The following is a 15,034-nucleotide window of genomic DNA, read 5'->3' as shown; positions in this document are numbered from 1 at the left end:
TATACCCCGAAGCAGACGCTTTGCTGCACAGACTGAACAATACTATTAGAATAAACCCGTAACTATCAAAAATGAATAATAAAAAAATTAGGTGATTGCTTTTATTTATTAAACGTTGCTTTCCTTTTCAATTCTCTAGCCTAAGAACGATCGCTTTGACGTTCGTGTTTCATTCTTCGTTCTCGTGATCATCCAATCGTCTTTCAGTATTTTTACCGGAATTCAGTGACTGCGGAGCTGCTGTGGCGATGTAACATGCGCATGGAGTCGTGTACTACTGCATGTGGTATCATCCGTTGCATTGCGGATCTCTTTTTTGCGTTGTCAGAATTAACACACAGTTATTCTTGATCAAGAGTCTAAATCAATAATGACTGACTCGAGTCTTGACGACTTTTTTGCCAAAAAAGACAAAAGCAAGAAAAAAACGAAATCTAAACTTTCGTCGACAGACGTCTTAGCAAAGCCGGATGAGACCCCGAGGAAAGCAAAGAAAAAGAAAGACAAAGAGCAACCAGGAGGTCCAGGGTTGTCGTCTGTACCGCAAGGAACTTTAAAAAAAGAGGAGGTATGCAGTTAATGTTATACATATTTAGTTTATTTTATTTTAGAATTCTTGCTTCGATAGGGGGTTGGTAATGTACTAAACACCTCCTCGGTCCATATGTCGCCATCGTATTATAATGGTGGATGTAATAAACGGGATCACTTGAACAGTAAGCTGAAAGGACTGTTATATTTGTGAAAATGTATTGCAGGAAGATGAAGAATGGAAAGATTTTGAGGAGGAAAAAAAGGTGGATTACTCCGGCCTTCGAATTCAAACTCTTCAAATCAGGTAAACAATGCAAAGCAGGTACTTTTGTCTTCTAAAAGAATTTGTCATGGCTATCTACTAAATTGTTAATGTAAAAATAAATTCTTAGGAAACTGTGATCGCCACAAAAACTGAAATTTTAAATACTGGACACTGTCATTTGCAATTACACAGTTTTGAATGAAATAGAAAACACCATCAAAAATCTAGATTTAAGTAATAAATATAATATAAAAATATTCAGCAAATAAAATGATAAATAATACATTAAACAGTAAGTTCCCCGCTTAATGATAAAACTCTTTCATTGGAGTCTTTTACAAAGCAAGATCAGACACCAATGACAAAAAAAAAAACAGATAAAAGAAACTGGATAGAATTGTACAACTCTTAAAATCTAATAATCATTCAGCTAAAGTCTACAGTACCATTTACACACCAGAAATATTTAAAAGAATAAAATTGACATAGACTTGACAGATTTTAGTGTGAATAAATCACATGCTTATAACAGTGGTCAGGACTTTACACCACCAAGGAAAACTGTCAGGTTCAACCATGCCTTCAGTCAAAGGGACATCAGCAGCTGCAGCAAAAAAATATTCATTCTTTTATTTTCAACGCTGATTTTTAAAATTTACCGTTGTGTAGCCTCTCGGTAAAAAGTGGCTTTCATGAAATCACACATACCACACTCCCAATCACTTGTCATCGCCAGTCTTTTCTGCTTCCTTTCCATCTAAATAATTAAAAAAATATCTAGTTTGTGACAGAGAACATCAGTTCAGTGGTGCGAGGGAAGGTAGGAGTACACGGTGCTGACTTACAAGTGGTCAGTTTTCCCTAATTGCTACCCTGACCCTGAGGCAGAGTGGAGATCACAGGCAATAACCCTAGCAGTAAAACGTCTTTCTCAACCGAGAACTTGGTATTGGCATTAAGAAAGCTGAAGTGAAACAGTTTCCAACTGAACATACTGTAGTATCAACCCACAATGTTCTAAATCTTCAGCACATCACCAAAGAGGATGACGTGTGCACCCAGCTGCACCAGGCAGTGGGTGCAGGAGGATGTATGAAAGTATGAATGCCTCAGATGTCATCATTCAAGAGGATGTTCTCGACCGTAATGTGGCAATTAATAAGTGAGAAATAATGATGTTAGAAACATTAACAAGGGGTGGCACATTGCTAAACGAATAAAAGTTGGGATGAAAAAAACTGGCACAGGGTAGTAAAGTGAACCCCGGCAAGACGTGTTGCCCCTCAGCTTAGTGACAAGACAGCAGCGGTCAGGGATCATGTTTACTGGTGCATTGAACATTGGGATGGCAACCCAGTGAGACTAAGGCACTTGTTGGATGGATGGTTGTATTACACCTTCCGAAACATCCATGACAAGTGCAACCAAGCCTCACCATGCAGGCAATCTCTGTATATACCATCTCTAATCTTATGTACTAGTTTTGTTTCTTTGTGGAGAATACAGACCTAACCATGACAGTATATTCAGATAGAAGTCGCTTCACCTCAGCTCTCAGACCCTACAGCAAGTACTGGTAATGGTTGGGTGAGGATGACATTTTATTGCCAGGCGGCTAGTCGGCAGTGCCTGTGATGTCTACCTGCTTATTGTCCGGGTAATAATTGGAGATAACTGGCCGCTAGCAGTCTGCATCACGTGCACTCCTACCTTCCCTCACACGGATGATACCATTCAATTCCATCTGGACAGAAAAGTTTTGCCTTTAATCGGACAATAGGTTGACTTAATATCACCTTTAATTCATAAATTGAATGTGCAATTTTCACAAAAAGTATTGAAAGATTTAAGATGTTTTGTTCATAAGTGTTCTGTATTTTATTTTATTTTTTTAAAGTTGAAATGTTCTTTACATTTCTTTATTTATTTTATTTTTGAGTGCTTTATTTTTGTTGACATTAAGGAGGTCATGAAGAAATTTTTCACAATTATTGCTAGACATCTGGTTTTCTGACTGCAAACTTTGAAGTACATAACAGCATCTGTAGCTGTAATACACTTATTTATTTCTAACATTTTAGCAAAGATGAAGAAGAAAGAGAAGGGGGAGAGTCGGATGAAGATGACGGTGAGGAGGGTGATGATCGCCGTGAAGGAGCCTCAGGGCCTTGGAACAAGAGTGCAGCACCTGGCACTCCCTCAAATGCTTCAGCCTTCTCCCAAGGTGTGTTTCTTTCTTTTACTTTTTCCAGCTATACCAAAAAATATCATCATTTGCCACTTTTACAGATCAGTGGTATAGTGAAAGTCATGCCTCTGAAACATGAGATCCTATTTTCATTTGTTGGGATTTAAAATCTGTACTTCAACCTTGGTTCAGTTTCTTGTCCATCAGATGTTGAAGCTGAACCAGAATGATGTTTTGACTAGTCCACCGTTTTCATTTCACATGTGTGCCTTGCCACAGACTGCAACCACTTTCTTCGACAGCCTTGCCAAAATTTGAGATGCTATTTTTGGACTATGGTTTTGTTCATGTGGTTCAAATTGACAGAGAGTTGAAAGTTTGATTTAAAAAAAACCAGTGGCATACTGTTTTTTGCGTAGTATGCAACAGAAAGGTAAACTGTAGCTCTGTTGCAAAAAGCAGTTGAGGGAGCATACCAACCACAGTGATCCTTACAATGCATACAAGGTTAGTTTTGTTATCTTTTTCCTGTTTGTGCTATTTTGTTTTAATTTGTAATTGATTTGGTAGAATCAAAACCCTTATTTAAGGGACCAAAATTTAAAATATATTTTAAGGTTATGTTAAAAAAATAAACATGAATCAGGTCATCTTATATAAAAAAAATTATTTAATTAAAACAGAATTTTTTAGCATCCCTTAAGTTTTACAGTTTTTGGTTTAGTCTGATGTTTTTTACTTTGGTTTCTGCTTCATAGCGAAAGAAGCTTAACATTGAATAACATCCCTTACGGGGGAAGTCTGAATGCAACAATGCAATGTAAAGTCTTATTTGTCTTTGAACTTTATATTTATCTGGTGCTTTGAACACTTATGAAAGATATAATTATATGGTTATTATGGGTTCTGTAAGATCTATGGCTGGTCAAAAGGCGATAGACATCTATCCTTTTCACGTATTAATGCAGTTTAGTTTGAACAATTCTTTTACTAATTTTAAAGATACTTTGATTTTAAACTAGTGGAGCTATTTCTTCAACATAATTAAATGTTATACTTTTAAATTAATTTGTCCCCTTACACAGATGACCAACTTCCTCTGTACAGTCATCTTCAAAAGTTCAGATAGGTTGTCTTTGAATGATTCTTCAATGTTAGATCAAAGAAAAGAAAGTAGAAATAGAGTTTCCTGAATAGCTTAACTCATTCCAACTCTTCCATGACTACACAGTATCTTTCTAGTATATATATGAATAATGCACTATTATATTTTTATTCTATTATATTTAATCTCTCTCTATATACAGTCAAATCTCGCTACTATGCCACCCCGCTATTATGCCACTTTTACTCGGTCCCGACTATAAATTCAATGTAAAAAGAAATTTACTATGCCACCCCCTACTCTCGCTACTATGCCACTTTTGTGTGATTGTTAAAAGACACAAGTTGTGAAATTCCGCGCAGTGCTCGATTATTACATGTATATGATAGTGTGGGACATAGCAGTTAGGTGGGATGGAACATAACACGCACACAGGGAGGGTGGAGGCTGGCGATGGGAGGTAGTCGCTGGCCGGGTGACAGCCACATGACAGGGAGAGCGGAAGTGGGTCGACTAGCGACAGGATGCAGGTGGGCGGATGTGGTTAGGAGGGGTGTAGGATGAAGAGGTGAGGGGGAGAATGAGAGGAGACAGCTAGTGCCAGCAGACGATTCTTGAGAGCTTTGGACTGACGGGTAACTTGAGCAAATAAAGCCGTTTTTACGAACCCTCGCTACTATGCCACTTTTGCTTGGTCCCGGTAGGTGGCATAGTAGCGAGATTTGACTGTATATATATGTATTAATTAACAGCATGAAATCCAAAATAAATCAATAGCTACTTTAATTAACTCATTTCTTTACATCACTTAGACTATGAAGACAAAGTGACTTTGGCATGAAATTTCCTAAACTTTCCCATCTCAATGCTCCTTTCACTGCAAAGATAGTGTCAAGCAAAGAAGACATTTGGTATTACTGTTTGAAGGGTTTTTTCCTTATCAAGTGCAACAAATAGAATGAAAGTCTAAAATCTGCTTCCAATAAGTGAAATATCAGAATGAGTATGAATGAATTTAACAAAAAAGTAAACTTGTGTGTGGCTTTGTGTAGTAATTGGGGGAAGAGGTAGTCATTATGTTATATATAAATAGCTTTTTTCTAGACTCGAGCACTATTAGTACATAATTTGATATTAGTAGTATTTTCTGTTTCTTATTCAACAGAAACAACTGAGCATTAAACCAGCTGCACCCACATTCCCTTTCATTCTGCTGGAAACAAAGAAAAGACATGCCCTTTTTTTATTTCCATAGTGATTGTACATATAAATAAAATTGAAAGAGTTGCCAATGGTTTTTGTTCTCTTGTGTTTGTGTGGAATGTACCATATTTTTAAACTGAAACAGTTATTAAAGATTTTTTAATTCAGTTGGCCAAAATGTAATTTGAAGTCTGATATTTTTTTTTATTTTATGCAGTACTAAGAGGGTCAAGCGGTCAGAAATTGGAGTTCAGTTACTTTTATCATTTTATTTATGTTGAATATACATGGGTTAAGGCTATAGTGTAATAGAATTCACATTGCAAAATGGAATTAAAAGAAAAAGTACAACTCCTGGTATCTAGCATTGCTTTACCCTATAGCTTTGTCATCAAGCAAACATAAAGAGAATATTTTTACTTTCCCATATAGTTTTGTAATCAAGCAGACTAGTGAGGAGAAACCATTCTTTTAGTTTTTATTTAGGACTCGAGCAGTTTTTGTGACCTGACTATTAGAACAAAACTTTTAGTAACATTTGGCTGAAATTGTATAAATCTTAACTATATTACATCTAGTAAATTCCCTAGGATCTCAAGCTTTTTTGCAACTGTATTTTAATGGCAGAATCAGAGGATAAAAAGGAAGGTGCTGCTGGCAAAAAGTATGTTCCACCAGCTCAAAGAACAGCAACACCAGCAAACCCTCCTCGGCGCAAGAAGGAGGCTCCAAACATCTCAAGTGAAATTGACTTTCCATCTCTTGGTGGATACCAGCCACCCACTGCTTCTGCCTGGTAAGATGTGATTACTATTTTATTACAACTCCTTAAGACTCTTTATTATTTTCTTGTGTTTGTGGTGCTTTTGTCTGAGGTGAGAAAGCTAAATAATGGTGTACAAAAGTTACGACAACAAGCAAGGTATTGACCTAAATTGCAGCGTTAGGACAAGACAGTTATTAAAGTAACAAAGATAACCTGTGACTTTTTAAAAAATTGGCAGATACAAGGTTTAGCTTAAGACTGTTGAGGTAGTTGTAGGTACTTGTATGTGGATGCCTTTATATATGTGCATTCTCACAAGCACATAAAATGGGAGTAGTTGATCAGCATCCCTTAGATAATATAAGCTGTTACTTGCCTTCTCAAACTGCCACTACTGCATGAATTGTGCATGATAGTATAAACTTTCAGCCAGACATATCTAGAATATCTGCAGTTCAGCTGAGCTACCTGCCACAAATGTTTGTATTAGTATGTTAGTCTCAGTTGTGGCTTAAATTAATGTGGGTTTTTACTGTCTGCTGATGTGGTGGACTTAGTTACATTAAACCATTCAGTCAGATTGCAGTGTTGGTCACACAAATTTGGCTACTTTCCCACTTATTCCTGATAACAAGATTTACACTGTACATGTATGTTCAAACCATGTACATATTTGCCATTGTCACATGTCTTGAATTAAAAAGCCCTTTTTTATTTTATTTATCACCTAATGTATGTGATCTTTGTTTCAGGGGCTCAAAGTCCAAGTTCGAAACAAGTGGCACTGGTGATGTGGAAACAAATCCTGACCACAGAAGAGGAGTCAACCTGACCTTAGAAAATAAATTTTCTGCTTTGCAAGATTGAACATTCTCTATTACTGACCTCCCCTGAGACCTCAGTTGTGTGCTTCAACAGGAAATGTTTTCTGACATGAAACATGGCAGTTCCATCCCTAGTCTAATGGCATCTGTATTTTTTGTATCTTATTCTATGGAGGCTTTTTAAAAGTGTTGGATGATCTCTCAATGTGCAATTGATGAAATCAGTTCACATTCCTTTATGAGGTGACAGAGACCACTTGAAAAATGGGGGGGAATGCAAATTTCCAACTGAACAGCACATTATAAGAGAGACTGACAGTATTTAGTGATCATTATTTTGTTGTAGGCTGGCATGGTGAATTGTGATGAGAGCATCAATTTTAATAATCGGTCCAGTTTATTTCATCAAACATCCTTGCATCTTGGTTTGTGGGCATGTTAAAATGTATGTTTTTTTTCTGTCAGCTGAACTCTTTTATGTGATTAGTCTTTCACAGTCGATAGGAAAGAAAAGTTGAACGAACATTTCTGGTTGCCTACATGCTGTATGTGTGATGTCTAGTAGGTAGTTTTTCTTTGTAATGTATTTGTATGCGTGCATGCCAATGTTACACTACAATGCATATATTCTAGGGTACTGACATGGGAGGAGGATGGCATGGCATTTTTGGTTGATAAGTTACATAAAAAAATAATGATCAGCTCCACTATTATGGAAAAGAATCATTTTCACAATAACAGTACGCTGAACCTGTGGGTTTTACTGTGTAATGCTGACTGCAATTGCATCAACAAGCAGTGACTGGAGCCATTGTGTAAAGAATATAACTGAAGTTTTTATCATCTGTTTTCCTTTTGCTAATTATAGAAATTTTTGTAGGCGTGTGCACTTTCAAGGTTGTCAAATTTTTTTCCAGAGTCAATGTAATAGCCTAAACAATAAATTTATGGATAAGACTACACTCTTAAAGTTTGTGTACAGCAATTTATATTAGTAAGGAATGAATCGATTTCTTTCAATTTGTGTTGACAACAAAACTGAAACATCTTTGCTTTTAAATACAATGTTACAGCCAATTCTGGTGCATTGTGTTGATTCAGAGGTTGACCTTGTTGGTTTTATCAAAGCAGTTGTAGACAAGACAAAAGTTACAATGACCTTGCTTCAAAAGGAAATCTTTGCAGTTTAGTCAGATTTCACAGAAAGGGTGTTTTTGGTATGTTTGTAGTGTGCAAATGTGCCAGGTAGTATTGTTTGTAACATTTAATTTTAAGGGACTGGAATTATTTTTGTATTTCTTTGAAAGGGATAAGAGGGAAAGAGTAGGCTGTGTGTGTTGATGATGATGATGATGATGTAGTTTTATAACGCGCTAGTATCCGCATCACGAAGATGCGCTCAATGCGCAGTGATCCCAGCAGCCACCAAACTGCAGGTCAAATGATAACTTCAAATCAGTTCAAACAAGTGAGTCTTAAGATTTTTCTTGAAAGATGCAATACTATCAGACTCCTTGGTCAAGAGGGGAAGCGAGTTCCACAAAAGCGGGGCTACATTGGAGAAGGATCTAAAACCCGCAGACTTCTTGTTAGTATTCCCTGACTGAACACTCGGTCGTTCAAGTCTGAAGTGGGCCGCTGAACAAAGGTTCCGCTGAGGTTGGTAACGGCGAATGAGTTCTTGTAGATAGACAGGCGCAAGGTCGTGAAGACAGCCATATGTTAAGGTTAACAATTTGTGCTCAATTTCTTCTCCACAGGAAGCCAATGTAGGTCACGTAGTACAGGAGTAATGTAGTCAGTTGTTTTCTTTCGTGCAACTATGTGTTGAGAAGTGGCTGTTATTATGGGTGGTCCGGTGGCATCACAGTTAGCGTCTGTCACTAACAAAGTGAAGGTTGGCTGTGCTGGTAAAGCTCTCATCTCGGGCATGCAGTTCTTTCTTTGCATGTTGCATCTGTTTACAGGGCTGGCTGCTGCCTATTCTTTGTTAATAGATACAATGGAGGGTAAAACCCCGGTCATAAAAGCAAGTGGTGTGACAGAATATACTTGGAGAAGATTGGAAATATAGGGGCTGGAGGCTTTTTAAATTTTGTGTTTGTGTATCAGAGGCAACATTTCTTGTGCTGTCTACATAGTATGTACTATTGCATTACATTTCACCAGCAAGACTGTAGCAGAGGATTAGGCCGAGCAAGGCTAAATCGAAGAGGCTGGAGAAGCAACAACAGATCATGATATTTGCGGAAAAGGATGTTTCCACTGAAGTCAGTGCTGTTGGTTAAAAGTTGCATATCATGTCAACACTTGTTCTACTGTTACTGTAGGCATGTGGGTGGCTCTACATTTATTGTAACTGCAGTGTGCCACTCTACTCTTGCAGGACATTTTTAGATTCCCAGACAAAATAAATACTACAAGGCATATTGGGAATAAAGTCTTAAATGTACAAATAGTTCAGAGGATCTTGAATGAAACCCACCCATTAATGGTAGGTACCTGGTGTATTAGAATGTAAAAAGTACCCTAAGTTGATTCCACAGTAGACACACCCTGGACTCTGTCAGACCCTTTGTGACTTATTACTTAAACAGATTATAAAAAGTTTAACTGATGATTGCTGCAATTGGCTACCTAAAGGTGGCAAACTCAAAATGAATTTAATGCAAAAATAAGGGTGAATGGTACATTGAGTGCAACCTCTTATGGCTGGTGTCTTATGTCATCTCTGGGTGCTCTTTGTGGAAGGGCGAACGGCATCCACCTTGTATGGTTTACCACCATCTTTACAGTTTGTGTAAAGTTTGTTTCTACGGGTTTAGATTTTTACTTTATTACCTGATATTTGGTTATAGTTCTTGTTATGGATGAGTGAAAGAACCCCATATATTTACTATGGCTTAATTTATTTCGAAGATAATATATAGTTACACAAGGTTAGCAGCCAGTAATTCGTTTATTGCAGGGGGTATTATCCAGTTTGTACTCTTTGCTTGTTTGTATGTATTTGAATTGCTTGTCACCATTATTTCCAGAGATGATAGAGTATACCATGACTCTTTGGGTGGATTAAGGCTGCTAATAATGTTAAATGCCAGTTTATATTTTCTAAAACCTTTAAAAAGGTCTTTCTTGTTTTCATCACACACCAACAGTCTCTCACTACATGTGCATGTACGAGGGTCTTGAATTTTAGTTAGGTATTCTAGATATTTTGTTTGGTGGGATCTGTTGGTTTGAAGAATAGTGATTACAAGGTTGGTCATCTGAATGTCTCCTAGTTACTTTACCTTCACTTCTGTATTTCTTTTGCCACCTTATTGCTGGCATCATGACTGTTCTGCTCTCTACTGGTGAAATAGCAATGATCAGATTGGTATTTTGTTTTACTGCCTGTTGAGCTAGTTTATCAGCTTTTTTATTCCTTTTAATTTCAACATGGGAGGAAATACTGGGTGCCTAGCATCAAGCATCCTTTGTCTATGCATAGTCAGGTGTATTTGCAACTGCTCAAAATGCTAGTATAGATGGATCACACTTCTCTCCTCTAGGAAGTAAATAAGCAGATGAACATTTTTTTCTCATGCAACATCACTACACCAACCAAATAAATGCTGTTTAACATAGCTTGTATTCTGTAAATGGATCACATGGCAAAAATCTATAATAATTTCTTTAAAACATATTTTGTGCTTCTACTGTCATAGCCAATATTTACTAGCAAATATAATGTATTAATACTAACCAGAAATAAAAGTACATTAAGCTTGGATCGTCACAGGGAAATTTAGCACTTTACAAATTCAATTATTATTAATGCACACTTTCCAAATAAAAGTCTGGAAAGCAGGTGTAAAGTATCTGGTCATAGATACTTCCGATGAACAAAGTGCTTCAAAACAAAACAAAAAAAAAGGTGGGAGGTTAACAACTAAAAGAGACTATTTTAAAAAAGTGAATTGCAAAATTCATGTATCCTTAAGATAACATAAGGCTTTGTACAAAATGTTTGTCAAGCAAAGAAGTTGAGGTTATGTTTGACATTATGTTAACAGTAATGAAGACAACTTATCAGTAAGCAACATTAATGCACACACCCATTGTATACTAAAATTTAAAATGTAGTCCTGAACGTTGTAAAATTGTATGACACTGGAAGCCTAAGCAAACACACTATTTTAATATTTACACCTTTAAGAATCTGTTATATTTTCACAGTTTACACTAAAATGTAACTAGCACTTCATTATTTTGTCCTAATCTTTCTGTGCAGATATGTGTTTGTGCAAAAAAAAGAAAACATGAAATTCATTTACAAATATACAAGTGCAAAATAATGGACACATTTACTCAGTATAAAATACTGCCAGAAAATTATAGTTATACTGAACTTCAAAATCATACGAACTTCCACTTACTCTGAAGTTTATGCCTTTTTCAAACATGCTGATAATACATTTCGCTTGAACATACATCTGCATATCATTATTTATTTTGTAATGTTTTAAATTGACGTTCTTTGTGATCTTTGTTTTCAAGAACATATTTCATTAAAAACTCAAAAGATTTGACACAAGAAACATGCCATCTTGAGGTCATTAAAGGTTTCTGTTTTCTCACTGCAAAATGAAACCTGTCACATTGCACTTTAAAATCCTGAACAAGGTCAGCTTAAGTAAAGCTATATGTGATTCTAATGTCATGATTATAAAATGCAACGGTAAGTACATGAAATAAATATCATCAAAGGTTTCCTTATTTGCTTCATATATCTGATACTTGCCTTTTATCATGTTATACATCAACGCCATATATAATTGAATTTGTAGACCACATATGCTTGTGTGGATTTAAGCGCAACGCACTGAGCATAAAATACCACACAAAAACCAACAGTCAACCGCACAACAAAGAAACGCAAGTGGCAGCAAACTGATAATACCATGATAAGCATGCTCTTGGTGCTGGAAACGAGAATGACACATGGACAGCATATGTTGAAAAGAAGGATAAACTACCATGCAGATTAGCAATAAAAGACTAACACAGAAAATTAAAGAGGAATCAGGGAATAAACAGTAAAGTCTGTAGAGAAGACAAGCAGGCAGACTTGTTAACAGACGGGAAAAGAAGAAAAAAAGGTTAGGTGGACTAGTAGTATGTGGAATGTTACAAATAATGCTCAAGGAACAGATGCTTTTAGAGAATGTTTAAAGGTTTCGATGGTGTGTAGATGGCAGATACAGAGGGGAGAGAGTTCCACTGTTTAGCAGCATAGTAATTAAAAATCTGTTCGCCACATGTGACCCACCACGACAAAATAAGTCTTAACTCGAAAATTTTAGATTTTACAAATTTTTTAAATGTACAAGTTTGAACTTTTAGACTGATCTGACTAGTACAGATAACTCTAATAACTGCAAGAGACTATGAAGCAACTTTGATTCCTTTTTTCCTTTTTCTGTTAACTATCCCAGATATGTAACACCGGTCCTTTCATAAACAACTTAACACTCAAACAAAAAATCAACCCTTTACATATTTTTTAATTGTTTCATCTGCAGACTGAGGTCTCAAATAACCTTCTACATATCTCTGACCATGAGATCCAAAATTGTCATAATTCTGATAGAACTTTAGATCCAGTAAGTCCTGGTTAAAATCCTTTAGAAAGTAAGCCCAGCACATCAAAGTCTTCGGCTGTTTTTCACCATCAAAGGCATTTTCATTATTCACCACAATTTCAGTTAGCATGCGCTCATAGTATGTTGGGTGTCCTTCAAAGTCATCTAAAAAGTCTCTTTTCTTTTCATCAACTTCATAAACATCTCCTCGCACATTCTGCAAAAAAACAAAATTGCACTTTATTCACTAGCACAAACAATTTCAATGAGAGTAATAAAGTACAATGTAGATTTGCTGCAGAACTCTATCAAAAAAAGTGTAAACAAACTGAGAGTTGACAATGCATAGAAAAGACACAGCAAACAGGTGACATTGTGGCAAACATGAACAAAGTGTGTGGATAAAGATGAGAAACTGAAGAGTAAGCAAACGAGATTCAGACTTGGAAAAGAACAGTAGAAAGAGAGGCAAAGGAAGTTGGAACCACATGGGCTCAACTGAAGGGGCTGCCCAAAACCGGGTCCACTGGCGAGGTTGAGGCCTATGCTCCTTGAGGAGTAACAAGGACTAAACTAAGCAAGTGAGATAACATTCAGGGTTTTGTAAATGAAGTATAAAACTAATTTCTTGAAATCACAAATGCCACTGTTGAAACTAAAGAGGCTCAGTAATTTATGACTTTTTTACAACTGAAATACTGTTCCAATATTCCTACATAGTCATGCATTATTTTTTGTCTTTTTTGAAAGTATCTGATTAGTTGTAGAACTATTTTGTCAAACAATTCTTGCAGTGTAACAATGATATGTTTATTTAATGGTTACTCACTGATCTAACATATCACTACATAACAGCATTTACACTGGAAGGTCAACAATAGCAAAGCAGTATTAAGAACAATGACTAGTAATGCAGACAGCAAAGTTGACAGAATAAAAGACCACTTTCTTACATAGCCCTTGCCTTCTGCATACAGCAGATAGGGAATGTTGTATTCACTTGCAATGATTAGTGGATATTTGTGCTTAGCACAACCTTGACAAATAAATTTGGCATGTCCAGTTGTTTCATCGATTATGATCTTGTTGTTTGGTTGGCCTTTCTTCAGTGTGCCATAGCAGAAAATCAATTCACCTTTTGAAGCCATTGTGTGGAAACTGCTCACTGCTGAGAGTCATGTTGAAATTTTAAAAAAAAAAAATTTAAAAAACCGAAAAAAAGTCAAATGACTTAACAACAAGGAGGCTTAAGTAATGTACAAAGATACGACAAATATTAAGTATAAACTTTGTTGGTACAAGAGAAGACAAATGACAAATCTTTATTTACAAAGTTGCTCAATTTTTAAAAGTTATGCCTTTTTATATCTAGCCATCATCATAGAACAAGAAAAAAAAGTGGTAAAGTACTATATAACCATAAAAAATATGTATGAAAATGAAATGCACGTACAAAGTATACTTGGATCTCATTTTTACAGAAGGTTGTGTCAATGAAGAAACTATGTCTATTTTCTTGACACTTGATTGGTAATGGTTAAGATTTACTAGCCTTGTATGGAAAACCTCAATGGTATATATATATAACCCTAGAGATCTGTAGTTTGTTTCACCTGAAATATCCCAGCACACATGCAGTTGATAGAATGGCACACAACTCCACGTATGCCTAACTGTTCCGTGTGATCACACCTGACATATCTATGCTCAAACACCTTCGTAATGTATTTTTATCTAGATTTTTTTGAAGGATCTCACAAATCAATCATAAATAACATACATACCACTGTATGGTTATTTGACCCTCCATCTTGCACTTATCCTCCCTCCCGCTCTTCCGTCGACGCGAGCAGTGAATGGCGTGATTTACGCTAACAATGTATCATAAATAGCAGGCGAAAATCAGTGTTGTCACCTTGAGGTTGGGTACTAGCAGGATCCTACCTCAGGCCTGGTCTGTACTCATGATTTTTAGAAAGGTACCTAGCGCAGCTCCATACCCACAGACTATGGGCGCGAGAGGGAAATCTAGTTGTCATAGAGAATACAGCAGGATGGGAGCTCTCCAACAGGGATATACACACATATATCTGTGCGTACGACTGTCCTAAAGAATGCTTAGTTTTTCGTCAGCCAGGTGTGTCAGCTTAGTCGACACTCGCTGCTCCTGGGTACGGACACGGTATCGTCGTCAGGCTACAGCATGTTGACCTCGTCCACCCCAGTTTTTCAAGGGAGATTATTCAAGGCAGTGTATATGTGTAAGTACGAACGTTCCTGGACTTCACCGACCGTAAATGAGAATTTTGGGAACTGCTGAAGTAACTTTTGTTTATATAAATTGAATGACGGAGAAGTTGAGAGTCTTCTATGACATTGATGTGCTATTTATGGTTTGCAGTCATTTACGTGTGTTGATCTGAGTTACGTAACCTTTGCTGCCCTCCCCTAGAATAAATACAAGCTCTGGCATAATAACGAGCTGTAAGCACACGTACAAATCTTTGTAATCTGTTGTAAGA

The 15,034-nt window shown here is 36.6% G+C and overlaps 2 protein-coding genes across 4 annotated transcripts; one reads left to right on the top strand and one right to left on the bottom strand.

Annotated features, from left to right (window-relative positions):
- Positions 1–230: 230 nt before the first annotated feature.
- Positions 231–7,962, top strand: LOC112557448 (protein CDV3 homolog). The gene is made up of 5 exons (XM_025227314.1): positions 231–568; positions 759–838; positions 2,881–3,023; positions 5,923–6,091; positions 6,814–7,962. The coding sequence occupies exons 1-5, from the start codon at positions 371–373 to the stop codon at positions 6,926–6,928; spliced, it is 705 nt and encodes a 234-aa protein (XP_025083099.1). The 5' UTR covers positions 231–370; the 3' UTR covers positions 6,929–7,962.
- A 2,540-nt stretch (positions 7,963–10,502) lies between these two features.
- LOC112557814 (gamma-glutamylaminecyclotransferase-like) lies at positions 10,503–15,023 on the bottom strand. 3 transcript variants are annotated; one of them, XM_025227871.1, is made up of 3 exons: positions 14,297–15,023; positions 13,466–13,677; positions 10,503–12,729 (listed from the first exon to the last, which is right to left on the bottom strand). In XM_025227871.1, the coding sequence occupies exons 2-3, from the start codon at positions 13,658–13,660 to the stop codon at positions 12,415–12,417; spliced, it is 510 nt and encodes a 169-aa protein (XP_025083656.1). In that variant the 5' UTR covers positions 13,661–13,677; positions 14,297–15,023; the 3' UTR covers positions 10,503–12,414. The 3 variants fall into 3 exon arrangements, with proteins under 3 accessions (XP_025083656.1, XP_025083657.1, XP_025083658.1); XM_025227872.1 differs by lacking the exon at positions 14,297–15,023 and adding an exon at positions 14,126–14,280; XM_025227873.1 differs by lacking the exon at positions 14,297–15,023 and adding an exon at positions 13,966–14,105.
- Between the last annotated feature and the right edge of the window lie 11 nt (positions 15,024–15,034).

This window comes from Pomacea canaliculata, linkage group LG2, assembly GCF_003073045.1.
Source record: "Pomacea canaliculata isolate SZHN2017 linkage group LG2, ASM307304v1, whole genome shotgun sequence".
NCBI classification, from domain to species: Eukaryota; Metazoa; Mollusca; class Gastropoda; order Architaenioglossa; family Ampullariidae; genus Pomacea; species Pomacea canaliculata.
Note: the sequence above shows the minus strand (reverse complement) of the source record. Positions and strands in the feature narration are given on the sequence as shown.